The sequence below is a fragment of the Bombus terrestris genome, chromosome 4, assembly GCF_910591885.1.
Source record: "Bombus terrestris chromosome 4, iyBomTerr1.2, whole genome shotgun sequence".
NCBI lineage: Eukaryota > Metazoa > Arthropoda > Insecta > Hymenoptera > Apidae > Bombus > Bombus terrestris.
In genome coordinates, this window is record NC_063272.1 from 9,790,609 (window position 1) to 9,817,081 (window position 26,473).

The 26,473-nt window shown below is 36.1% G+C and overlaps 1 protein-coding gene across 7 annotated transcripts in view; it reads right to left on the reverse strand.

The window, feature by feature from the left end:
- LOC100650999 overlaps positions 1 to 26,473 on the reverse strand; it is a 156,606-nt gene that overhangs the window by 42,769 nt on the left and 87,364 nt on the right. For all 7 annotated transcript variants that reach the window (XM_048405137.1, XM_048405143.1, XM_048405141.1 and 4 more), the window contains exons 6-9: positions 11,979 to 12,118; positions 1,217 to 1,388; positions 963 to 1,089; positions 421 to 501 (exon numbers count right to left, since the gene is read on the reverse strand). In XM_048405137.1, the coding sequence (XP_048261094.1) occupies positions 421 to 501; positions 963 to 1,089; positions 1,217 to 1,388; positions 11,979 to 12,118 (520 nt within the window). The remainder of the gene's footprint in view (positions 1 to 420; positions 502 to 962; positions 1,090 to 1,216; positions 1,389 to 11,978; positions 12,119 to 26,473) is intronic.

A 26,473-nucleotide genomic window follows, 5' to 3' on the forward strand; every position in this document is an offset into this window, starting at 1 on the left:
AGAAAAGAAAAATAAAAATCGTAGAAGCATACTTTTCTACAATTTTAGTTTCGTAATAACGATATTAAAAAAATAATAATAATGATATTCAAGATAGCACTTATTGCTTTTATAATAGAAAGATAATATCCTTTGCGTATTTTTCTTAACAAAAAGAGGGAAAAAAATAATGGGAATTGGAAACATAAACATTCCCCTCAATCGGTTAATTGTTCAAGCATCAAACGTGCCGCACAAATGGGATCACTCTGATCACGATGTAAGAGGGACCAGTGGATATCGATTTGAAAGAAATAAGAAGAAGAATATTTATATATATATGTAAAGGTAAATAGATAGAGAGAGAAAGAAGAATCTCTGCAAGAAATGTGGTCGTATTAAAAGAAGAACGGGGACGAGCAATGTGATAGTGGACATTACCTTCTTCGAGCCCGTCGTCTCCGTCGCTCATGAGCTCGTCGTCCGAGCAGATGCTCAACACGTTCACCAACATCTCTGTGACTGTGAAATTGAGAGACAAAGCACGTAATAATTAATTACGACAGTTCAACTGATTAAATTATAAGATAATTATATACTAAAGTATATTATAAAAAATTATATATAAAATTTGGAAAGTTTCTTTGAAAATGAACATTTTTTACAAGGCGAATGAAACTGCGTATAATAATTAAACGACATATTAATCAAATATTATATATTATATGGATTATTTAATTTTTTAATACGAATACCAGAAAATTAATCTTAATTACGGAGAATTAGTTGCGTAATTAATACTCTTAATTATTGATATATCATATTAGATTATTATTTAATTTTATTAAATATATGCACGAAGATTAATCTCACTGTGAAGAATTAGCTATAATGAGGCATAATAAGCATTGCTCAGGTATAATTGGCATTTGGTATGGATAATTATTTAATTCTCTGATCTATATGCAAAATCATTCGCTTACCTTTTTCACCTACAAATGGCAAAGACCACGTGAAAACGTCCATGAAATTGGGCAACCAATAGGGATGCGGTGAACAATTGAACTGCCTGATGTTCATCACGTTGTTCTCGTATTTCAGTACAGCCGCCTGCAATTGTAAAAAAGAAAGATTCATTTTTAAACGTTATACAAAATAAATTCTCCCGGAAATGATTTACGATCAATCGTACAATTTTCTTCATTTTTATACAATTTTCAAGTAGCCGACGTCTCACCTTGTTGTTGTAAACGTCGAGGTAGTTGGGCGCGCTGAAGATGGTGATTAACGACGGGAAACCCGTCGTCTGAGATTTGCGGTACATGCGATAGCCCGCATCCTGAGCCTCGTGCGCCCTTATGATGCTGAGCAGGTTGTTGTTTTGCAGAAAATCGCAGCACGCCGCGTAACTGTGACAACAAACCGCGACAAATTAATTCACTTTGTATCTCGAGAAATACGTGAAAATTGTTCTCTTGTCTTGCGAAATACAAAATTTCTTTTTACATTCACATACACACATACACAAAGCGATAGAATTTAGAATTGAATTCACGCAATCGTTGTAGAACACATCGAATCTACCAGAGATTCGACTCAATAGAAATCCTTTCTCTCCTATTGTTTCCTCAAATAGTATTGTTTTCCGAAATCAAATTTTCCTTTTACATGCAATATTTTTCTTCACAACGACGGAATTCAAAAAACAAAAGTGGGAAACGTCTATGGAATATGTTAAATTTATCAAAAATTCCACTTGATAGAAATGTTTCCTGCCGTTTGCCAAATTCTCCAGGTACAAAATTCCTCTTTACGATCGGCTATAGAATTTCGAAGAAAATCACGAAAAATATGAATTGTATTGAATATAAAATGTAAGATTTATTCTCTATTTATCTTTCATGGTCCTCCTATAGCCTTCTAATTACATTTCTCTTTGGTTTACGCTTACGGTCTACTTTTCCAACAATCAAGTTTATCATCTCCCTTACTTAACATTTAGACTTAAAATCTACAACTTAAACTTGGCATAAGAATGTACATACCTCTTATATGTCTTATTCTCTATGCTTTTACTACTTATATTCCCGCAGCGCCTAAATTTCGATAACGTACAAATCCAAACAGATGATAAAAGATAAAATATGAAACTTTAAAAATATAAAATATAAAACTACAAAAAGTGATATGATATAGCATGATATTTATATGTTGCAAAATCTGTCAAAAATTCTTCCTCCCGGTTTCCTAAATTGTCGAACGTTTGCAATGAAAATTTCTTTTCGTAAACAAAAGGCGATAAAATTTCGAAGAAGACCGCGATATGATCCTGTTTTATTTATCGATTGCTTGGAGTAGTTTATAGAACGATCAAAGATTCTCATGATAAGAGATCTTCAAATTATCCGAATTTCATGCATCGAAACTAAATTTGTATTAACATCGAATTAAGTGAACCGCTGATGATCGATCCACTTAACTGAACGCGAATTCCTGTTATTTGAACGAGAAGCCATAGCTTGTTGGGAGAATCAGTGATTTTCTATTATATGAACTGCAGACATATGAATTCTTTCTCCGATCACGTAAATGGAATTCTATTTAGGTTGATTTCAAGTGAGAGTGGTAGAAAAAGGTTCTACATATTTATGAAGGTGGTGAAAGTAACAGGGGAAAGAAAAGGAGAAAATAAAATTCTCCCTCTAAAGCTTTTTTTAGTTTGGTCGATGCACAGGCTGGTCGACGTGTAAAAGCTGTAAATTATGAAGATTTGCATATTTCACATTTTTGTTTCTATAGAGTTACTAACATAATATCATAATTACTATTTTAATCTTTTCCAGTACTACTGATTCCATTCCTTCTACCATTTAACACATAAAATGAATTCCTTTGTATCAAAGCTTGATTTGAAAGAAATACACTCAACAAGATGTTTGAATACTTACAATATAAAACTTCTACGTTCATATTCTACATGTTATGTAAATCATTCAGAAATTTCACTAGCACTGTAGCAAGATACATTGATGAAATTTGAAACCTAACCCTAACCCTAATCAATCTGAAAAATATATATAGACATTAAAAAATATTTATTGCAATACTTATTAAAGAATCAGGAAGTACATATTATAGCCAACTGAAGCATGTAACAAGTGTTAGGTATAATCCTACAAAATATTGAAATTTATTAATATGATGAATTATCGACTGTTTAAATACTTTTCTTATCTTTGCTATACCAAATATCTCATAATTTCTAGACATTACAAAAATTTATTGCAATACTTATTAAAGAATCAGGAAGTACATATTACAGCCAACTGAAGCATGTAACAAGTGTTAGGTATGATCCTACAAAATATTGCAATTTATTAATATAATGAATTATCGACTGTTTAAATACTTTTCTTATCTTTGCTATACCAAATATCTCATAATTTCTAGACATTACAAAAATTTATTGCAATACTTATTAAAGAATCAGGAAGTACATATTACAGCCAGCTGATTGCATGTAACAAGTGTTAGGTATAATCCTACAAAATATTGCAATTTATTAATATAATGAATTATTGACTGTTTAAATACTTTTGTTACCTTTGCTGTGCCAAATATCTTATAATTTCTTTGTATACGAGTATTTTCAATCTTATTCCAAATTTTACAAATATTTTTTATCTACATCTAGATCATGTTCATAGGTAGATCGTATGAAGCATGTTCACATATTCACGTATTCATCTTTTTATTTACATATACGAATATTTTCAAATTTGTTCCAAACTTTACCAATACGATCATGATAGCCAAGTCTCGTAATGGTGCGAATGAAATTTCAGAATGTTTCCTATAACACGCGCAATTTCTAAGCTCCCGTGTACGCTCTAGTAAATATTTAACCTATTGAACATAAATTAACTACGATAAGATGTTGAATATCGCTAGCCAGGGTAAAGGGGCTTTCCAGAGGCACGCGATAATTGCAAAAAATGCAAATTACACCGAGCGTTAAAAGAGAGAATAATATTCGAGGCAAGAATAATAGTAAATTTCCACTAACGACACGGTTAAAGAGGAAGTTCGGTAGGACGAGGAAGGATGGTGAAAAATTGCTCGCGACTCTTGCGATATAAAATAGGCAAGCGCGGTTCGTTGCGATCATAATATTCGTGGGATTCTTTGGTAAATACAACACGAACAGTACGATGGTAATCCCGTAATGGCCGTGGCGTTATAAAGAAATCGTTCGAGATGGCTGGTGCACCTCTGCGTCGTCGTAGGATCTTGAAAGGCAGACTCGTAAAAAGCTCGCGTGTGAACCGTCTATCCTACTTCTTCTCCGCGTTCTATTTCACCCTTGTAAATGCAGTGACCTTCATTCGTTCGTACGGGTCACGTGAAACGCGTGACAACCTTTTCGATTACCTTGCCTCGCTAATTAGTCGGTTTATAGCCGAGTTTCTCTGAAGATTACCGAATTATGTTAAACAGTATGTACAGAACTTAAATTTCTGCTTCAAGGTCATTACATTATCGGCTATAAAATTTGCTTAAAAGTTGGACAAAATTACGCGATCGTTAAAAGATCGTTTAATTCGATGTTTCATATGTAACAAAGAGGATATAAATTACTAATATATAATACGAAGAATTTGATGAAAAAAGGTATCAGATGAAGTCCACGAATTCTATCAAAATGCCGAAGTATCAAATTTGGTTTACCGTTTATCAAATTTGTCAATACTTACTAAAATAGTAAACATTTATTGCAGTATCGAGTTTGCTAAAAGTTGGAAATTTTCAAAATCTTCAAAACCTAAATTTTAAACGTGAACTTTCCTATTAATTTATATTAATTTAAACTCTTCACATCGTCCGTAGATGCAAAATTATAGGAAACCATAGCTATTTTGGCTGAGAAATTCCACATGCCGGGCACGTGTTTCGAAAGCTAGTAGAATTGAGATTACACAAAGCCTGTGGCGACTTTACAAAGACGTCGCGAACCAGTTGAAATATAATTTATATCGATCGAAATTCGTCGAAATCGAGTACAGAGAGAATTACACGGGTGCAACAGCCTCGTATCCAATAGGAAAGCACGACAGCTTTTCGACGAGCGCGAACTATCTGTCGACTGTCAGATTCGATGGAATTGTGTCATGGGCAAAATATTGCGCGTTTTATCGCCAGTCTATGACACGATGATTTATCGTGGCACACCGTTTACACCGAAAACGCATTTAATTTTAGCGGAAATTCTAGAGTCAGCTTTTACGGTCGCTTCCATTGCCAAAACTATTGTTGGTCCGTTGTAAAATCTCGGTTTCTTGTGTTTCGCATTAGGGCGACGAGAATGCAGAAGCTGACCTAGCGATGTGGAAGTCCTATTTTTTATTTTCTTATAATTCTATATCTATTTTTTTATATATTTCTCTATTCATTTTTATACATACTCTTATATTTATTATGTTCATTATTCGAAGCTGCTTAAAAAAAGAAAAAGAAAAAACGAAGATTAGAATAGCGTTGGGCGTTTTCCCTTTTGATTTTCTAAAAAGTTCATTCAAAATTTCCCACTTCCAAGAATCGAGTCTCGAAAGAAGAAGAACCGGAGAGGAACAGAAACTTGCCAGAGAAAATGAAAATATTGCTTAACTCTAGGAGCGGTCTGCCCTTCGAAATTTTCTAAAAATTCATCAAAAATGTCCTGTTTTCAAAGATTCAATCGCGAAAGAAGAACCGAGAAAGCCATTGCCTGAGGGTAGATGTCTTCCCTTTCAAATTTTTATAAAATTTGCCCAAAATTTCCTATTTCAACGTCATCAAAAGATTTCTCTGTGGAACCAGAAAAGAATAAAAAAATCGTCGGAAGAAATGAGAAAAGACCACCCAACACCAGCAGATCATTTCTTAAAATTTCTCAGAAATGTCCTAGACCCCAAAAACAGATTGTAAGCGGTTCGAAACATTGGAATTATTTAAATAAAACGCAAAGTAGATTAGTGCGACAGCAACGAGCCATCGATGGATCCACGTACGTGAAATTGGTTCGAAGGTTGGCCGGAAGTACGGTGCAAGGGAGGCTTAAAACGTTCTCGACAATTTTACTGGGGTTTGCTGCAAGCCGCACGCGAGGCTGCACGCGAAATTTCACGATAACTCCTTCTCTCTTCTTCCCGCCGTCTTTGTCCGACTTTTTCCCTCTCGCACACTCGCCCCTCTCGCGGCGGAGTAATTTTATCCGGCGATCGAGTACGATAACAGAGGCACGGGCCAAGAGCGTTTATAAATTATAATGCGGCCGATAAATCATCAGCATCTGACGGGGGTCATCTCGCGAATCGATCGTCCACGCTCGCGCGAGCGATCCGGGGCGGAAAGAGAGAAACGGATCGCGGACGAATCAATTAGTTAATAAGCTTGGTCGAGCGCGTTAACACATTGTTGACCGGTCACGGGTGAACTCGTGTTTCTCATGCATAAAGTTGAGTTGTTCGATTTTATATAAAATAGCACGCGTTAGTTTTTAACGTAAAATAACCGGTCAACGATGTGTTAATATCTTTTACTCTCGCGCGTTGTACGGATAATTCCTGGTATTTATTATATTGTTGTTGTCGTCGTTAGTTTGTTTTTCTTTTTAAGTAAATTTATCATTATGAATATGGATGAAGATTCGAGGATCGATGTACACGGAATTAAACGGGATTAAAATTCGAAATTATTCAATTTTCGTTGCTATAGCTGTGCGTAATCTCTCTATCACTGTATTGGGACATCGTACATTTTTGTTTCAAAGGTAAACGGGATTACAGAGAAAATCGTTGAGTGTAAGTTGATAAAGCAATTTTGTTAAAGTAACTGCTATATTATCTGCACTGAACATTTCATGAATAATAATAATGATATTATTGAACGGAAATGTTGTATACTCTCTTCTCTAATTTTTATATCAGTCACCAAGTGAAAATTTAGAAGTCTCATTTATTTTTAGTTAGCGAACTTGTTAATGACCATACAATGGTAATTATTCGTACTATTTACCTTTAATTGCTTATTTTATATTTTCATCGCAAGCAGTGGTTTCATTTTTTAAGATAATCCAAAAAATGATAAACAACAAAGAGTATTTCAATTTGTTAGAAGTAGTAAAAATAAAAGTCTACTCTACTGGGATTTTTAACGCTTTACAGTTAAATGAACGCAATCGCTTGAGTAGCTATTTTTCAAGTAGAAATTATGCAAGATCGAAGATCGTAGTTGAAGTTGGGAATAAATTTCGTGAATGGCGAGATTAGGAAAGAAAAAGGAATTGTTAAAAATCTTTGGCAATTATATGTGGGAACGAATGTCACGAAGCAGTGGCTTTTAGCACGATGACTATCCCACAGGGCCATCAGCTTCCGGCGAATGTGCAATTTGTATGAAACGACGCGCTCGTAGTTTTAATGGCGAACAACGATTCAGTGCTCTCATAAATCCGCTCGTATCGCCCATAATTAATGACGCATCGCGGTACCTGAAATAATGAGCTATGTAGAATCCATCATAAAACCCTGTGTGACTTGAATTTCGATATTAAACCAAAATAGCCCCTTCGTTAACAGAAAAATGTTATACCTTTGATAATTTAATTATGAATATTATTTTCACGAATTAATATGAGATTTATAAGAATATGAATATGAAATTATATGGTTATTTTTCATCCATACATAATTGGAATTGATTTTTCACAAGTAAAACGAATGAATTTCACATTTGATAAATATTGGATTTTAATATCTACGTAATTAGCGTAATTATCTAAACGTTCAAACAGTGAATGACTCATTTCTATGAAGATATTTGTTTAAAGGAAGTGGCGCGAATAACTGTAAATTGCAAATAATAATGTAACGTCATTACTTCTTTACTTTTCTAATTTATGTAGTTAATCAGTGTGACTTTTCAGCGGTCTAATTGGTCACTGCGGTCGTTGTGAACGGTGCTTAAAGGTAGTTTGCGGCCTTGCATTTACCTTGGCTCGAACGTTTCTCGCGGCCCTTGGCCACGTCAGTTATAGGCGCGCGAAAAAGGTCAGTCGACTGACGTCCAGCGCTTAATTTGTTTACACGAACACACCGGCCGTGTTCAACATAGACGCCAGCGATGCTGGCTGTCGTAACAGCCTTCGAAACGTTGTTAACCATGTCCGGATTCGGAGAAATCTTCTGGAAAATAATTTTCTTAAACTAACTTCCTAAAAAAGAAGAAGAAGAAAAAAAAAGGGAGAAATTCCATAAAGATCTTCAAGCGTCAATTAATTTTAATCCAAAATCATACATAGTGTCTCGGAACAGCCAAAGTCTCGATATACGCAAAAATTCACGAAAATGTCACTTAACAAGTAAACGATTCAGTAGCCACGTTAAAATCAATTCCATTTATTGAAAGAACACTACTTACGAACACTACTTTCTTAAATTTATTTAAAAATCTATTGTCACATACGTATGTCTTCCGAAGATAAATGAACACATGAAAGTATCCACGATAAGTGTCAAAAGCGAGTATGCATCTTAAAGGCACGAAATTCATGCAGCAACTCTTACACATATGTTGCACAAATTGCAAATTGATTGCAAAGATATAAAATATGTGGGAATTGTCATTTTTGAGTTACACTGTACGCGATAAAACTATGAAATTCATAAGAAATAAAATCAGCCAGTTTGACTCTTTAGAGAGAGAAAGAGAGAGAGAGAGAGAGTCAAATTTGTCCAGCCAGATTGTATTGTATAATTTAGTGTATGCGTCGGGTGGCCGATATTTTCGAACGAACGAGCAATATTATTTTCGAACGTACCGTCGATAGATGGTGGTTTGTCCCGAAATTCGCGTCAATTATGTACTTTATCGAGGACGCCAATGTAGAACAGTGGATGGCTTTCAGTAGAACGAGTCGACGCATGGTCAGACAACCGGCTGGGATTTCGCGACTAAAGCAACTTTGTGTGCCGCGAACGAATTTAAACGAAACACAATTGCCCTTCATTAGCCAGGCTAATTGCCGGCGGAGACCGAACGTGCCCTAGTTAAATCGTAGTTCGTAAACAACGCTAATCAGTCGTCGTGTAATTATTGGAGCTTCGATGGAAAGGCACGCGTTTGGCCAGGCTGACTGGAAAATTCGTCATCGTGCTACTTGTAATTTTACCATCTACCACGAGGTAAATAATTTTTGAGCAAATATTCTCATTGAAGATTGCGTCGTTCAACGATTATTTAAAGTAAATAATGCTTGTATGAAAATCATAATTTACGTGCTAGATATTGAGTAATTAACACTAACCTTACCACACACGGTCAAATGACTGGTTTCGAAATTTAAATTTAAAATTATACCTTCATAGCTATTTCTTTTGTTCGTCTAACTTTATGTAAATTATTATATTAACCAAAATTGCGAAATTGGTATTAATGAAGGAATATAGTAAGTAAATAACTTTCGTGTTGAATATACGATAACTAGTGAGCGATTTATTACAATATCTTGTTACTTGAACAATTAATTACCATGCAATTAATACTAGTATCTTGGTCATTCATATTCATATTTGTAGCCAAGGTATTTTGGAGGCAAACACATTACAAAGTTGGATAGGCGTAGTTACAGAACAAATTATATGTCAAGGGTTTAATAGTTTGGTAAACACGTAGCTTTCAACATCATGGTGAAAATTCGATGAGAAGAGGTTACATCAGGAATTTCATTTAAGCCGAAATTCGAAGAGACACGTTCGATTGAAACGTCACGTTGCGTCCTGTTGTTTACTCAAGCGTGCATGCAGATATTCAGAATGGAAAAATTTAATAAAAATGTTATGTTCTATTGTACAATCTACTTTCATGAACCGATCATTTGCAATATCTGCGAGTGTTATACTTTTGAAATTCCAAGCCGTCATCCGATCTAACAGGAAAAGTAAAAATTAAAAGAATGAAACTTTTTAAATCGAATACTGCGGAAAAGTTAAATGTATTTTTTCGAAAGTTTTCAGAAACTTTCTACAAACTTTTAATTAAATCGCAAACAATGATTCGCAGCAATACGATAATATACGAGATTCGGAAGCGGAAATAACGAGTCAGAAATCACAAGCAGCGTACGCGAAAAATTGTTCGACTCGGATACATCGATTTTTCATGAAATATAAAGGTACAATGTGTGGTCGTCACTTACGTTATTTCTATCGTTCATTACCATTTCGATGCCCGCGTCTACTTATAAAACGTTGATCTACTTTAAAGTAGGAAAAAGCGTCGTTCATCTTCTTTATTAAAATGCTAATATTTAAACACCAACAGCCAGTGGAGTTTTTCGCTCGTTCTTGTCCATTCATTTATCAACGGGACACAAAAGAATTTAAAAAGATACAAAATGTGATCCAAAAGTTTCCTTTGTCCCTGTCAGAATTATATCGCCGATTTTGTTAGTAGATTTTCCACGTGTCGTGACAGAAAGAATTCCTGATACGTGTAAAAACTTCCATCGAGCTCGGTCAAAGGAACCGCCACTCAAATTTTATTTGATCGCTTTAACGATTAGTTAAAAAAACACGATTGATACAGTGTGGGAATTTACGGCAATTTATATCTTTATGAACGTAATTAGTACGTAATTTAAATATTACATATAATTAGAGCGGAAATATTTATATAACTTGACATTTTTTTACATTGCAAATATTCTGTATTTCCTTAGTATCTTTAAATATCATAACGGAAATTTCTTTATTTTATTCTTTAATATGTTTAAATGGATAAAAATTCGCAGTTTAGTTATAATTAATAAAATACTATATTTCAGACCTCCTATATTTTTCATACATTACGTATTCTATTTATTTTCCTAGCTTTAAACGTTCCATAAATTCATAAATATCAACGGCTTGGTTACTAATTTCTTTGAAAAATGTAGAAAATAAAGCAAGGTAAAATAAAAATGAAAATGTCGTCAGCCGACGAGGGCGTTGACACGGAATTTGCTGTAAAGCCGACTCGTTTGGTGTTCCACGATCGCTTTCGAGTTCGCGACGAACAAACGGCTGGCTAATTATTCGGTGAATAGGATCAAGGGACGAGGGAAAGTGGAAGAGAAACGTGAAAGGCTGTGAGAGATTTTCCCAGGGACAGAAAAGCGACGGGAATGTTCTATAAGGGATGAAAAGAGGTAGGTTGTTTTTAACGTCGCCTAGCAAAGTCATAGTCTGACGTTTTATGGTTTCGAGAGATTAATGAAATAAAGTCGCGTGGCCAAAAGCCAAATTAAAAATTCGTTATTAAAAAATTCACGAAAAAGGTACACCTAACAATGAATTGTATAATACGACCCAAGTTGTGAAAAATATATAAAATCATCTCTCAGTGGATCATTTCTCATTTGGAAACATATATTTTCTTCTTTAAAGAAATCAAATTCCCCCCATTATTCTACGTAGAAAAGTAGATATTAATAGAAAAATATATACTCGTTATTTCTTCTTATATTTATTAATGTGTTGGTATTTGTTAATATAAAAATATATACTCATACTAATATACATGTATATTTCTACTCAACAAGTAGAGTAAAAGAGCGATGAGAATAATATGGCGCTGGAAAAATATTTTGTTGAAATCGTTCGTTATCGATTTGTTTTGTAAGATTTCTTGTTAATTACGACTAAAGGAAAGTTGATCGTTTTATATGTTATTATACGCATAAGGGTGAGATTATTTAAAAAGAAAATTGTGTAATTACATAATCTATACAATTACATCATTACACTAACGTGGAAAAAAATCGTTCTAGAAAAATAATAAACTTTCGTTCATCATCAATTTTACCTTAAAATTTCTTTCTAGCTCTAACTAGAAAGCAGTGTATTATCTTCCATATTGCCATATTGTGTATTATATTTTAATATAATAATTAATCCACATGTAAAGGAGCCGTGTTTACTTACCTGTAAAAGTATGAACAACCCCTAACGCTGTTGTGAGAGAAATGTTCGGCGTTCTTCTCGTTGCCGAAGTCCTCCAATGGATCCGACCAAAGTAGATCGCACATCGGGCCATACGCCGGAGGCTCTTTGAACCTGTCCAACTGAAACAGCAAAATCAACATCGATCGAATTAGTCGAAGGAACAGGTTTCTCTAATGCAGTCATCGTGTAAACGCGTCACGTGTCTAATTATCTAAACGCTCGAATGTAGCGAGGACTCGTTGCTCCAAGCTTCTAATTAACGCTGCTGTGTGTTTTGACATCGACATGTGTACCTCTACCATAATCATTTCTGATTAACTCCGGAAAATCATCGGATCCAATATCCCATTTCCCAACAGCTTTATCATATAACTAACTTGGAGTCATGTAGCGACGCGAAGATGTAAATATAATTCGAGATTTGTTTGCCGGAAATATCGAGTTATAACGTGCAACAGTTGCTTATCAATAATATTCATCTTATACGTGGTCTAATGGAAATGAATGTACGAAATAAGACAAAAATAAGAAACGTTCGAATAAAATGATATTAAGAAACGACATCACGTTTTTAATTCAATGTGAATGTATAAATATGTTTTAGTTGTATGAATAATTTTGTTAGTTGGAAGAAAGCTCCGGGAAAGAAACGTGTAATGCAACAGTTCTTTCGCATCGATCCATGAAATGCATAAAATTTACTCCACAGTATATCGATCGATATTATCTCATTTTATCTCGCGATATCCCCTTTCACCCCTAACCGTGTTATACGCGTTAAACGCCCTAACATTCAAGTTCTCATAGAAAATTCAATTTTTCTAATTAAGCAATAGTAATAATTTTATTAATTATTTAGTTTATTTATCCACCAATAGCGGCAATATTAATTTTCCTGATTAAACGACAGATATTGAGAATTTCTCACGAACGCGCCGACATCCGCAGTCAACTCGAATAAACACAGTAACCATTTCTCTCTGGAAATCGATATGAAAATCACTGAATCGAGTTCCGATGACAAGGAACTCGACTATGAGGTTCGCCTGTCACTTAATTGCGCGTTATTTAATTTACTCGCGATCGAGGATTCGTTTAAAATACCCTGTGAAAGAGAAAAATGAAGAAGAGGAAGAGGAGGAAGGAGAGTGGTTTACGCTCTCTCGATGGAGAAACTAGGTAGACGAACCACTTATTTACTCGAAGGAGACACACACACACACACGCGCGCGCGCGCGCGCGCGTATAAAAACACACACAGGTGGAGAGCTAGGAGGAGAGCAGATTCGCTTCTGGAGTGGTGTTTCCGCGTCATAAAGCATTCACGAACTCTGGCCTAGATTTATTCCGGGCTTGTGTCGAACCGCTCGTTGGAATCAAAGAAAAATCAGAGAAATTCCAACCCGGTAACTTTTACCCTGTCTCTCGTTCGAACGGTTACCGAAAGAATCGCGCAAAGACACATCTCACAGGAAGGGAAGAAAAATTTAAAAATTTCAACGATATCAGTGGATCGGACAGCTAACGCCCTATTTCTCCCATGTTTCGCTCTTCAATTTTCTATTATATTCGTGTTTCACTCTCTTGTGTATTCTATCGAGCGTAAATATAACGAAAAGAAAAAAGGAAGAGATGGTTTGGAAAATATTGAGATTCAAATATTTGGAAATTAATGGAAAGAAGTTAATTTTAATGCAAGAGTTGATGGTTGCTTGACTAATTGGATGTTTATGAGACGAAACAAATTTAACAACAATTAGCGTTGCAAAGTTTCCATCGCGAAATAATAACAAGAAGAGTAGATAGAACTTGATGCAGAAAATGGCCGTCAATCAATTTCCACAGCCTCTAACTACAAAGCATCTAAAGATTCAAGTATCTGAAAATTAATAAAAATAATTGAATTTCGGTCGAAGATCCGAAGTTCCTTTGATTAATTATAAGATAAAATAAATTTAACAGCAACTTTCATCGCGAAGTTTTCATCATGATATAAGAACAAGAAAAGTAGATCAAAATTAATGTAGAAAATCCCCGTAAATCAATTTCCAAGCTTAAAGTACAAAGCATTTAAAGATTCAAATATTTGGTGATTAATTAAAAATATTGAAATTTTGCTTTAAGATTTGACGTTCCTTTGATTAATTAGAAGATAAAATAAATTTAACATCAACTTCAGTTGTGGACTTTCCATCGCGAAATAAGAAACAAAAAAAGTAGATGAAAATTAATCTACAAAATCTTCATAAATCACTTTTCAATCTCAAACTACCGAGTGTCTAAAGATACGAGTATCTGAAAATGAATTCAAAGAATTTAATTTCGGTCGACCAATTTGGCGTTCTTTTGGCCAATTACAGGATAAAATAAATTTACCAACAACTTTCATCGCGAAGTTTCCATCGTGAAATTAGAACAAGAAAGGTAGATGAAAATTAATGAACAAACTCTTCGTCGATCAATTTTCAGCCATAAAATGCAAAGCATTTAAAGAAAATGAATAAAAAACCCCTCAAAATTTAGTATATATCTTGCGATTACTTGTAAACTAACATAAACTTGACAGCAAATAGAAACGAAAAGAAGAGACTGGACGAACAGGAATTGCGCGTCGACCATTGCAAAGGGAAGTGGTTTACAGAGGCTCTCGGCGTCGAAACGTTTCCAATAATTATCCGATCGTAATTACCCAACTACGAGAGCTGACTTAACGTTGACGTATCGACGTTGTCTCACTGTTTATCGTACAGCGGAGACCTCAGTCGTGGACTACAAGTTTTGATCATAATGGGTAACGCTAATTATGTTCAATGGCATTAGATCTCAGCGCATAGTGGCTGGCTGCGTGTGCCTCACGCACATGGCTGCAAGTATGTATGTATATATATACACAATATATGTATATGTATATGTATATGTGTATATACACACGTACACGAAGGAAACGAGAATGCAGTTTACAGTGTAACGAGCAGTTCGCACCTAATAATAGCAAACGTAATATTACCGGCGTTATTACCCTTGCCAAAGTAGCTTCGTCGTTTTCGCCACTAAATCTGCTTTAACTTCGAAACGATCGAATTGGACGACGAAGTTGATTGCATTCCATTGGTATTGCCGGTGTAAATTGTTGCGCTTGTCCCTTTGGGAAAGGAAATTTCGACGGAGGATGGTAGATTATTGAAATTCATTGAGGTTGGGAAATTAAAAATCGGCAACCTGAATTATTGCACTGTTTTCTTGGAAAGAGAAAGTGCGACGGAGGATGGTGGATTACTGAGATTATTATTAGGGCAGGGAAATTTCAAATCTGAAATTGCTGCGTTGTTCCTTTGAAAGAGGAGAGTGAGCTGGCGGATGCTGGATTATCGGGATTTATTAGACTAGGGAGATTTAAAATCTGAAACAGTTGCAAGAGAAATCTTGCTTATCGGTAAATAAAAAATTATGGTCATTGTGTTAGAAATAATGTATTATGTAATTTAAGCGTTATTACTTTGGAGAGTAGAATCGAGGTGCATTATTAAATTATTAATGGTAGATCGTTGAAATTATTAATGTGGAAAGAATTTAACACCTGTAGGACTCCGGTAGTTTATAATTACGCTTGCATAATCTGACGGTGGAAAGGTAACAAATTTCAACAATAAAAATATTCATAGTTTTTAAGTCGTTTCTTTTGTGTCACCTTATTTTATTTTCATTTTATTACAGTTAAATTCAATTAAATTTCATAAAGGGAAGTTTCTAATTTGCATGAAAAAATTTTTTAATTAAGAACGAAGAGGTGTTTCCGCGTGCACTTTAATGAAATAATAAGCGATTTTAAAAAGATAGCGCCAGCCATGTTAGCGCGCGCCGCGTCTGACTAGACGCGTTCCCTTTTCACTTACTCCAGCGTCACACGCGTACACGCGGTATTTGGAATTAAAGATCCAGTTTATCAATAATTAATTATTCCAATCTATTTATACAATTAATAATCACCTTCTCGATAGTAGTAAGAAGATCATATGGATTATGCTATTAAGAATACTAAAAGGTACGTTTCAAAATAATAAAAAATAATATAAAGGCGTGGTAAAAAAAAGCTTGCAGCAATAAAGATATATGCCTGAAGAGGAGAATTATAAACGTAGAAAAAACGGGGGAAAATATCAAAAAAGTTGTTGCAGTAATTAAAATAGGTGAAAATGTTAAAAAAGGAGTTGCATTAATTAAAACAGGAAACGAGACAAAAAATAATATGTAAGAGAATTAAAATAGAAATTGTGGCAATAAAGGACGTAGTATAAGAACACAAAGAGAGAACGAAAAAAAAGGTTTGAAGTAATAAAAAAATATACCAGCAATAACTAATTGCTGGTAGTAAAAAAAAAGAGCAACATATGCCACTACATGTATTGCACTAGTAAAGAAGATAGCTGAAAGAAGCGCTAAAAAATAGAATTGGAAGAATAACAAGTAAGCGATAGAAAGAGAAAAGATGTAAGAGGACAAAATACAAATTTGAAATAAGAGAACGTCGTATAGGTGTCTACCAAGAAGAAAGACGAATAAAAATATATACAAGGGCGCTACTAAAAAAAGGAAGTTGCAAGCGATATCTCATAATTCTTCTCAACTTTCTATCAGTTCGCACCAACATGATAAACTTCAACATTCGTTTTATTAAATTTCTCCCACTAGCTACGACTATACAGACTATACTCAACATAATCGTGCTAGTCTACCGCAAGCATATTGCACCTGACAACGTCCAAGTCACGTTAAGAAGTTCTATCCGGATGACTGCCAATTGGTACACCGTACAAAATATGTATAATCGTGTGTTGCGGTGGAATTTCTCGGTTAGTTGAACGAAATACGATGAAAAAGAGGCGGCGACACAACGAGCGAATCAGTGGCCAAAACATTTGCCATTGGGCAACGTTCCCGTATCTCGTTTTCTCATCCTCGAACTACAACCACGCGTACGACATCCGCAATTCCACTTTTACCTGGCAGCCAAGCCAACAATCGCGTATCTTCTGTTGTAAATTTTCGTAGTGACAACCGTCAGAAGCAATCAGCGATCGTTATACACGCGTACCGAATACATATGCGTTTTAGGTGATTTTGGTGGCAATGGAACAATTTCGGCATTTTTTATTACGTTCATTTTGCTCAACTAGAGATATTATGGCATGCCACTACTGTGATCAACTTATGCGAAAGCTACGAGGTAGTACAGTTATCGCAAAAAGTAAAATTTCAAATTATTATTTCTGGGTATCGTTGGAAAATTTCGATAGTTTTGTGGCTGGAGTCACTCGACAGATGTGCTTCGATATATCAGGATTTTCTGGAAAATTAGTCGTTATAATGTTATACCGTGCTATGTATATTTAAACAAGGAAGATGGAACAAAGGATTTACAGATTGTTAAAATTATGTAATTAGTAAATTATTATTAAACTGTTTAGTCGATAGCTGAGATTTGTGAAACGAAAGAATCGTGAAAGGACATGCACGCGTTTGGTGGGATTGTCGACAGATAGAAGATAGAAAAAGGAAGGTAATTTTGTAATAAACGAAGGTAATCCCTTGCGCGTGCACCATGATTGCTTGCAATTTCCACTTTTTTCATCGCGAATGAAACTAAGGAAAAAAGATGAGAGGATCTGAAGAAGAGCGGTGTACAGGAAGCGACTCAAAGGGAATAAAAACGAGAGAAAAAATAAAGGGGAAACGGAAAAACACTCTTCCATCAGCCGGAGACAAGTACCAACTTGTACAAAAAAGTACAGTATTCTGCAAAAATCGTACACCATCCCTATCCTATTGGTTTCACAAAACGAACAAATGTTGATCTCCAAGTTTCTTAAATTTTGTATGTCAGACTTTTAAAAATTAGCAAATGGCTACTATTACCATCTTTAAAAAATACTTGTGTTCATTCACTATATATGCAACAATTGTGAAATAGAATTGGTCGCGATAAATAATGAAATAAAGTTATTTAGATAAAATTAAGTAGAACATTTCCGAAAAATACGACTAGAAAAGTATCTTCATTTGATGCTCCAAGACTTTTGCACCGCATGATACATACAACTGGGATGGGATGAGAAAGAGGGAGAATTGGAAGAGAAGGTTTGCATCTGTTCCGCCAGATTACGAGGTATTTCTCGTGGGAGAAACAGGGGTAGTTAACCCTCTTCTTTCGACTGCATCTCTTCGTTCATCGTACTCTTCTCTTTCAGCTGCAACAATCGTGTGGAATAAAGCAAATGGTGGGAGAAAGAAAGAAAGGATAAAAGAACTGAAACCAGATGAAGTTCGACCGATTAAAAATATTCGTCGAGTATCCATAATAATTTGCATCGACAGCTATCGGTTGTTCCTTTTCGATATTTTAATGCCGCAGGAAGGACTTGAATCGTTCTATTCTGGGCCAGTTCCTCCAACAGCACCGGTATAATTTTAATAATCGTACAAATAAAATATTTGAAGGCCATCGTTTTACGAGTTTGACGGTTGCAATATAAAATTTACTAGATTCTTGAAGTCTGACGCATCATCGTCCTCTTATCATTTAAACCACCCCCCCCCTACGCACATACAAATACGCAATAAAAAGCAAATACTAGCTGTCAGTCTCCACTGTCACGTCCTTGAGAGCAGTTTTACAGGACCTTCGCTTTAAACGAAACGTGCGAACACTTCAAACATTGCTTTTACCATAATATCTTTCATAAACCACGAAATTCCTTTTTTTTCACCCCTAACATCTGCCATTCACGAAACCATAAAATCTCCACCCCGCTGAAGAAAAGACGAGAAAAAAGAAAGAAAAGAATTCCTTTGTCTACGTCCCCCTTTAAACTGTCCACTTTCTTTCGCATTTCGCCCCTAGTTCCAAACACGAAATCGATCCTAACTTCTCTCGATCGAGTAATAACGAGGATCATTTATTTCCCTAGGCTAGGGAGGCGTTTCCATCTTCGTCGTCGGAGGTCTATGCAAAATATGCTCGAAATTCGAACGATAGGCGACTAGGGTGGCGAAGGACACCGGCGACTATGCAATATTTATCAGACCCCTTCTAACTCCTCTCCAACGTCGATACCATCCGCCTCTGTTATGTATTATTCCGCGTGCTTCTATGTAAAAGGTGGGTTTTGCAACCGCGAGCAAGCGATATGAATACCAAATGTCGGTACTCGGCTACACGTTGCTCCTCGTCTTCCGCATTTACATGACCGACGATCTTCGAAAACTGGCCTGATAACAGCCTTCAAGTTTAGTTCTTCTAGTGTGGACAAAGGGATGAACGATTGCCTCTTACATCTATTTCATACCTCTTCTACTTAGTTTTTCCTTTTCCTTTTAAATTTTATTTTTATTACGATATTTAAGGGTAGACGAGCAACAAGCGTTTACAAGCGAGTATCTGTTCCACCAATTTGGTTTCTTCTATTTTTTTTATTTTAATCGTGACATCTAATTTGAATCCATGTAACATACTGTTTCTCCCAAAATCGAAAGATCTCTATAAAAATACAAACTTTCAAAACTCTAGCAAAGTAATTGCCTTAAAAGAATCGTTTCCCTATTATCTCCAATCCATTCTCTGATATTCCCGATTTTCCCTAAATTCTCTTCAAAATTTTAATCGCGACATCTAATTTGAATCCATGTAACATACTGTTTCTCCCAAAATCGAAAGATCTCTATAAAAATACAAACTTTCAAAACTCTAGCAAAGTAATTGCCTTAAAAGAATCGTTTCCCTATTATCTCCAATCCATTCTTTGATATTCCCGATTTTCCCTAAATTCTCTTCAAAATGGTATAACGCTCAAAACATTATCAATCAAGGAGTGTCTAACAAAGTTAAGTTCGTCACTGTAGCGAGCGAAAATTCGATACGATTCGCTGCAGGAGGAAGTTTGCGATACACAACGCGCAACTGTAATAGCATGTTAATTACGTCGAATAGCGCTGATGTTTGCTGTACTCCTTCGTGCTTCCACGATTCTCCGTGTTTCTGTGTGTTAGCAACAACACCGTACATCGGATTGTTCGCGGTGCAACGAGCGGGCTGCCTGTTAACTGGAAGCTGCACACATTCGTCGAAAGAATGAGAACCTTATCGAGGAAATAGTGTCAACCGCCTCTCAGTAAAGCAATGGCTTTCGATATCGCTAATTATCGTATCTCGTCGTACGTTTCAATCAATTTCATCGATGTTTCGCGATGGAAACGTTTCGTATTTCGAAATCGAGTGACGGTTCAAGGTCATATTATCGTAGGTTCTTTGTGTACCAAAGCAGCGATAAGATGCAGCAGGGTATGGAAGATATGAAGGAAATGGTGGGGGATAGAGTGAGAAACGTGTGGTGGGGAGACCGGCTGCAATGGCCTTGAACGAGGAATTGATTTTAGGCGCGCAATATCGTAGCTATGACGCGCGTGTCGTGATGGTTTCTATGTCGATTTTTTGAGCAATTTAAGGACGGTATACTTCATCGGACGTTTAGTTTATTATAAGTATACTAGAAATTGTGAAAGGAGCAATTGTAAAGAGATTAGGTTTCATATGAAACGAAAATCGCGTGATCGAAGATTTAAATCATTTTAATCAATTAGCATGAAAACACAGAACATCCATCTGCATTAACTTGCACCAATTTTGAAAAATCCACCAATGGTTAAATCTACTTTCTACAAAATATAATGAACCAAGGGAGCAACTGAATATGTCCACGCGAAACTCTACAGTTCCACAATTAATAACTAACTTTCCACTGAATTTCCTAAAACTTATCAATAATTGACTATACTGAGAGATCTTAAATATGAAGAAAAGGGGTCAAGATTAGAAGGTAAGAATCAGCTAAAAGAATGTATAAAGGAGGTAATGAGCGAACGGCTGAAAACAAAAAGCTCGAAAGAAAGAGCCGAGGGAAATGACAAGGCCAGAGAGATGTAGACAACACGAGGAACTATAAAAAGGGCACGTTTACAGAAATGGCAACTACAGGCTGGCAATATCAAGGGCGAATGTAACACAGGAGAATATGTAACAGTAGATGTAACAAAAATTATAAACAAATTATGCAATGACAGAATATCTAGGCAACCATGATAAAAGCAACAGCCAAGAAAGAGTCGCAAGGGTAGGATACGGCAATTTAGAAGAATCGAGTAGATTTTGGTTAGAGGGAGATGAAATAAAATGCAAATTATGCGTTAATAGGGAAGAAAATCTGAAGCACTATGTAACAGAGTGCGAAAAAATGAACAGCTTGAGAGGCAATATGAAAGGAATTAGGGAAAGAAAATATTGCGAAGGGGCTGCTAACCGGATTCGCTCCTTAGAGAAAAAGAAAAACAAAAGTGCAAAACCACGCCAAAGCTAGCAATAAATAACGTATATGTATATTTATAATTCATAGGTGTCGTGAAGCAGAGGTAGGATATTGATCTATAATTCATAAGTACGTATGTGAAGGTTCGGATGGACAAATGTTTCGAAATTGTAATGCCAAGTCCTCTTCGAAGCCGCAGTGGCCGAAATTAATAAATATTAATATATATATAGGAGAGTGAGATGTTTCCCGAGTAAAAAGCAATGTATTATGCAGAGTTCATTTTACAGACCATATCGTGTACCCGGTATTTTACGTACCGTGTCTTACGACCGTGTCATTAAAAATTGCTTATTATACGTACACGTGTATAACAATTAGTCTTAAATACAATACAGTTAGAAAATTGCAGCGAATAAAAAGATTGAAGTTCAGCATCTTTAGTTGAACTCGCAAGCTTCTTTGCTCGGAGAAGTGTCTCAGGTTTCGCGAAAAGAGGGAACTTCCTCCCGTGGGACAAGTTTTAACGACGCTTATAAAAGTGGTTGCCGTGCGCCGAATGCACGGACGGAAACGGATGTGCCCTTTTTATTTCTCTCTCGCCACACTGTACGTGACCGGAGAATAACGTCGGAAACTTCCAACCGACCAGCCCAAGACTTTTCCTCCTCCTTCTATTTCGTGGTCTTTATTCTCGATTTTTCCTCTGCTTTTCCAAGCCAGATCCGCGAACCGGTGTTCGACGTGCCTCTATACGTGCAGCGTTATTACGGCGAATTTCCTAAGAGCGTGTTACGCGGCACGCATAGGTACACGCCAGGCCGCAATGGCGATTAAGTTAATAGCAGCAGCCGATAGCACGCGGGTCCTGCCGCTATTTAAAGCACAAACTGCAGCGTTGTGGCTGATAAAATGCACCAGGCGTTGTTCCACGGATTCGAGGGCCCCGTCGATGCGTCACGAGCCTGATCGAGCTTTTCAGACCGGCGATCGAAAGCAATTTTTGCAACGAGCAGCCAGTAGAAGCATAAAGAACGGCCGAAGAGGGAAGTTAATCGTGTTACGTTCTTCCGGTTATTTTCGATTCCATTATATTTTTCTATCGTTAAAAGAAATCTCCAATTTTGGGCAAAATATGGAAGAGGTATTCTTGTTGGCATTTCAATTTTGTCTCAAACGTCTGCTTCAAATTCTTTTTATTTTCTAAAATAAGGGCAAGATCGAGACATAAAAGTTTATAGCAGGGTTAAACGTGTTTAGAGATCGATCTTTCATACCGAACGTTGCTACAAATAAGCTCACGCTCTCTTTTTCTTCTGAAATTTGTCTGAAGCCGAGCGTGCTCTCGATAGAAGATAAAATCGAAAACCGGAAAAAAGATTGCCAAAGATATCAATAAGAAATGTTAAAAGTTTGCGATAAATTCCGCCAATTTGGATGATAGAGGCTATGATTCCGGCGATCAAAAGCAATTTTCGCAGCGAATCAACACAAGCACCGGGAACGATCGAGCAGGAGAAAATTCAAAGAGGATGAACGAAGCGTATGGGAACGGTTTTACGGGCTTTCGCGTCTCAAAGGATCGACGATATCATCCTACTGGGACTGTCAATTTCCATATCAAGCGTGTCGGTTCCTGGCGCCTGTAAAATCGCTCGAAAATAAAACATTGGATCACCATGGTTCGATGTCGAATCACGAAAGCAGATCACGGAATACTTGCTGGCTTTTGGCGAAGTATACCGCGGCGAAGGATATCGCGAAACACGCTTGGAATTTCTTATCTGTGGCTTTATGATGCGCACTGATGAAACCTCGTGAATAAATATTAAAAGCTCCCGCGGGACAATCGCGTCGATCGTCTCTCGTCGCTTTTCTCGCTGACCCGCAACATAAAGAATCAAGTTAATTGCCTTCGTTCTTCGTCTGTCTCGAAATTATTATTCAAAGACGGCTGGCAGCTTTGTCCGTTTCAGAACGGTTCTTCCGGCTCGAAGATTCGTTTCCTTTGGCGGTTCAGACGTTCTTAGGTAGTTCCTTTGAGGATGCTTCATAGTTTGATTGCGTTAAATGAATATTCGCAACGAGATGTAAGACGGGTGAAATTAGGGGTTGCTTGAACGTCGTTCCTCCACTATGGAAATTGTTTCAGGTCTTCTAGAGTTTTGGATATTTGGCTGGAATTTTACTCGTTTAATTCTCTCGGTGTTACCTTACATAGATTTTGAGAAGAACAGACGATGGTATTAACGTTAGAAAATTCTATTTCTTGTTTCAGAATTGATCTTTCAACTGGAAGATTCGTTTCCTTTGTAGGCTAAAGTGTTCTCAGGTAATTCCTTCGAGGATGTTTCGTAGTTTGTGATTGTGTTAAATGAATATTCACGACGAGATGTAAGATGCGTGAAATTACCAGTTGTTCAAGATCGTACCTCTATCGTGGAAATAATTTCAGGTCTTCTAGAGTTTCGAATATTTGGCTGAAACTTTGCTCGTTTAATTCTCTCAGTGTTACCTTACATAGATCTCGAGAAGAACAGACCATGGTATCAATATGACAAAATCCTATTTCTTGTTCCACAATTGATCTTTCAACTGGAAGACTCGTTTCCTTTGGTGGTTGAAATGTTCTCAGGTAGTTCCTTTGAGGATCTATAATTTGATCGGGTTAACGTATGGAATATTCATGACGAGATACAGGTTAGATGAAATTAGATGGTACTCAAGGTCGTTTCTCCAATATGCAAATTATCTGTAATTACCTATAGTTTGTTTCGTTGGAACTTCACTCAGAAGGGAAACGTACGTTGTATAAACGTTTTCCTGTCAAACGAATATTGAACAACATTTGTGTTCTCGAGTTAGAGAAATTCTGTGCATCGCCTTTGATATGTTTGATACAGTTCACGCGACAACAAGCAGACAGAACAATTTTCCGCGGTTACCAAGAGCCACTCCGATTAAGTTAGTTGGTCTTAAGCATGTTGCAGCGAATGGATCGGTGCGGTGAATAGAACAGCGATTGAATAGCGAGCAACTAGGTATTCGCGTACCACGAAATCCTCTCGTGTCATTGAACTCTATTAACATTCCGCCACATAAATTCACGTAAATCGACATCACCCAACATTCCTCTGTCTTTCACGAAAACTGCACCAATTAGGATCGAATGACAAACAACTTTCTCTCATTTATCTTCACCAATCTTAGATTTGCAAGATTAAAATTACTATCATGCTTAGAAAATACTATCTGCACTTTGATAAGGAATAAAATATTTCTAACAATTTTTATGAATTTTACGCTTGTCATACTCGTATTCTTCTCTTTGTACTAAACGCAATCGAATAATAAGAAAACCAAGAAGTTTAATCCTTCGGAAAGTAACTTTTAGATTACATGTGCCGTTTAAGAAATTGTAATCTACTTTCAATTTCTATTTCTATTCGAAATTTCACGTATTACAATACGTAATATAATGCCATCATGTTATTTTTCCATTATTAAGAGAGAAACTTGTTCCTTTTGTTATTTCCGCGATGAAAACTACCTTCCGATTCGAGAAATCTTATTTTTCCAATTGCAAATTACGAAAAAGGACACAACCGAACAATGAGAGAGCTCCAACGATTTTCACGTGTCTTCGATTCATCATTTCCATCGTTAAAACTTCCCATTGAATAAGTATCGATTGCCGCTCGAAAATTTCAAACGCTATACCAGCTGCTATTGGATAAGGAGAAAATGAAAACTCGATGCTGGATTTACTGAGATCCAATCGGTAGAACAACTCGCATAGGTCTTTCCACCGAGTTGAACCGAGCGTCGGGAAAAGTCGCGTCGCGGAAGTACAAACAGGATTTCGCCGCCGTTTCCCGAGGAATCTCATTCCGGGACGAGTGTATCTTTACGAGTGTCGCGGAAATAAAAATCCCCGGAACCTTTCGTGTAACGAGGAAACGGGATACCGCGATACTTGTACGATTCTTTCGAAAACTTTGAAACACGTCGTCGACGCGACGTTTTATTCTTATTTTTCTATCGAATGTTTGAATATCATTTTTCGACAATTTTCTACATTACGAAACAGAATGAAAGCGTTTCGTTGATACGTTTCACGAGCGAAAACGAGGTAAAAATTCTGTACGAACATGAGCGTAAGCATAAAGCTTTATTGTAAAATTAACGGTGTATTTTAAAATGACGGATTTTGTCAATGCAAGAAGATTGACGTTGATGGACAATTTATTCTCGAACATAGTAAATTGTTATTTTGCATTATATTAACTTTAGCTCCAAACGTTTGTATCTTTGCCATTGTTACAGACAAGTACAATAGTCTATCAGTGTACTTGATAATTTCACACACGCACACACTCGTGCCATTTATACGGCTATGGTTGTATTACTGATCGAATAGTAATTATTTTTAAATTATTTGGTAAATCGAGAAAAATTTATATCGACGTTATATCGTCGCGTGATAAACATTAATGTGATATAGATATTTATATTGACCGTGTAGATTTTTGTTCGTTCATGTGTTTTACAATTGTGGATTTTTGGAAAAATCTAATTAAAATTCTCGACTAAATTATGGCAATGACATGGGAATTTAGACTGTTGACAGTCTATGATCCGTATTTAACGCGTGATATTGTATTTTAAAATGTCGCGTCAGTCTTTACTAATGAGAATATAATAATTAAAAATAGTAAGCTTTTAACAATAAGTGAAAAATTACATTTTATACTTCCTTTCAGGAAATTTTTACTTTACATTATATTAAAAGCAATCCTATAAACGTGGCATTCGTATTTCACATTCATTCGTGTCATGGTATTTTAACGTGGAATTTTTAACAATTTATATATACGTTTATATTTCCATCTTTATTTTATTTTTATTCATGGAAAATATCGACGTCGCTCGTCAGGAAAATTCTCGGCCGTTATGTTCGTTGTATAACGTTCGCGTAAACGTTCACGGGGACGTTACTTTGCGTAATGTACAGAGGAATTCTACACAATAATATGCAGAAACATAAAATTGCATGCAAGATTAATCGTTGCTGGGCAAATTCCAAAGCGAATTATTCTGTTTTCTACACTCGAGTGC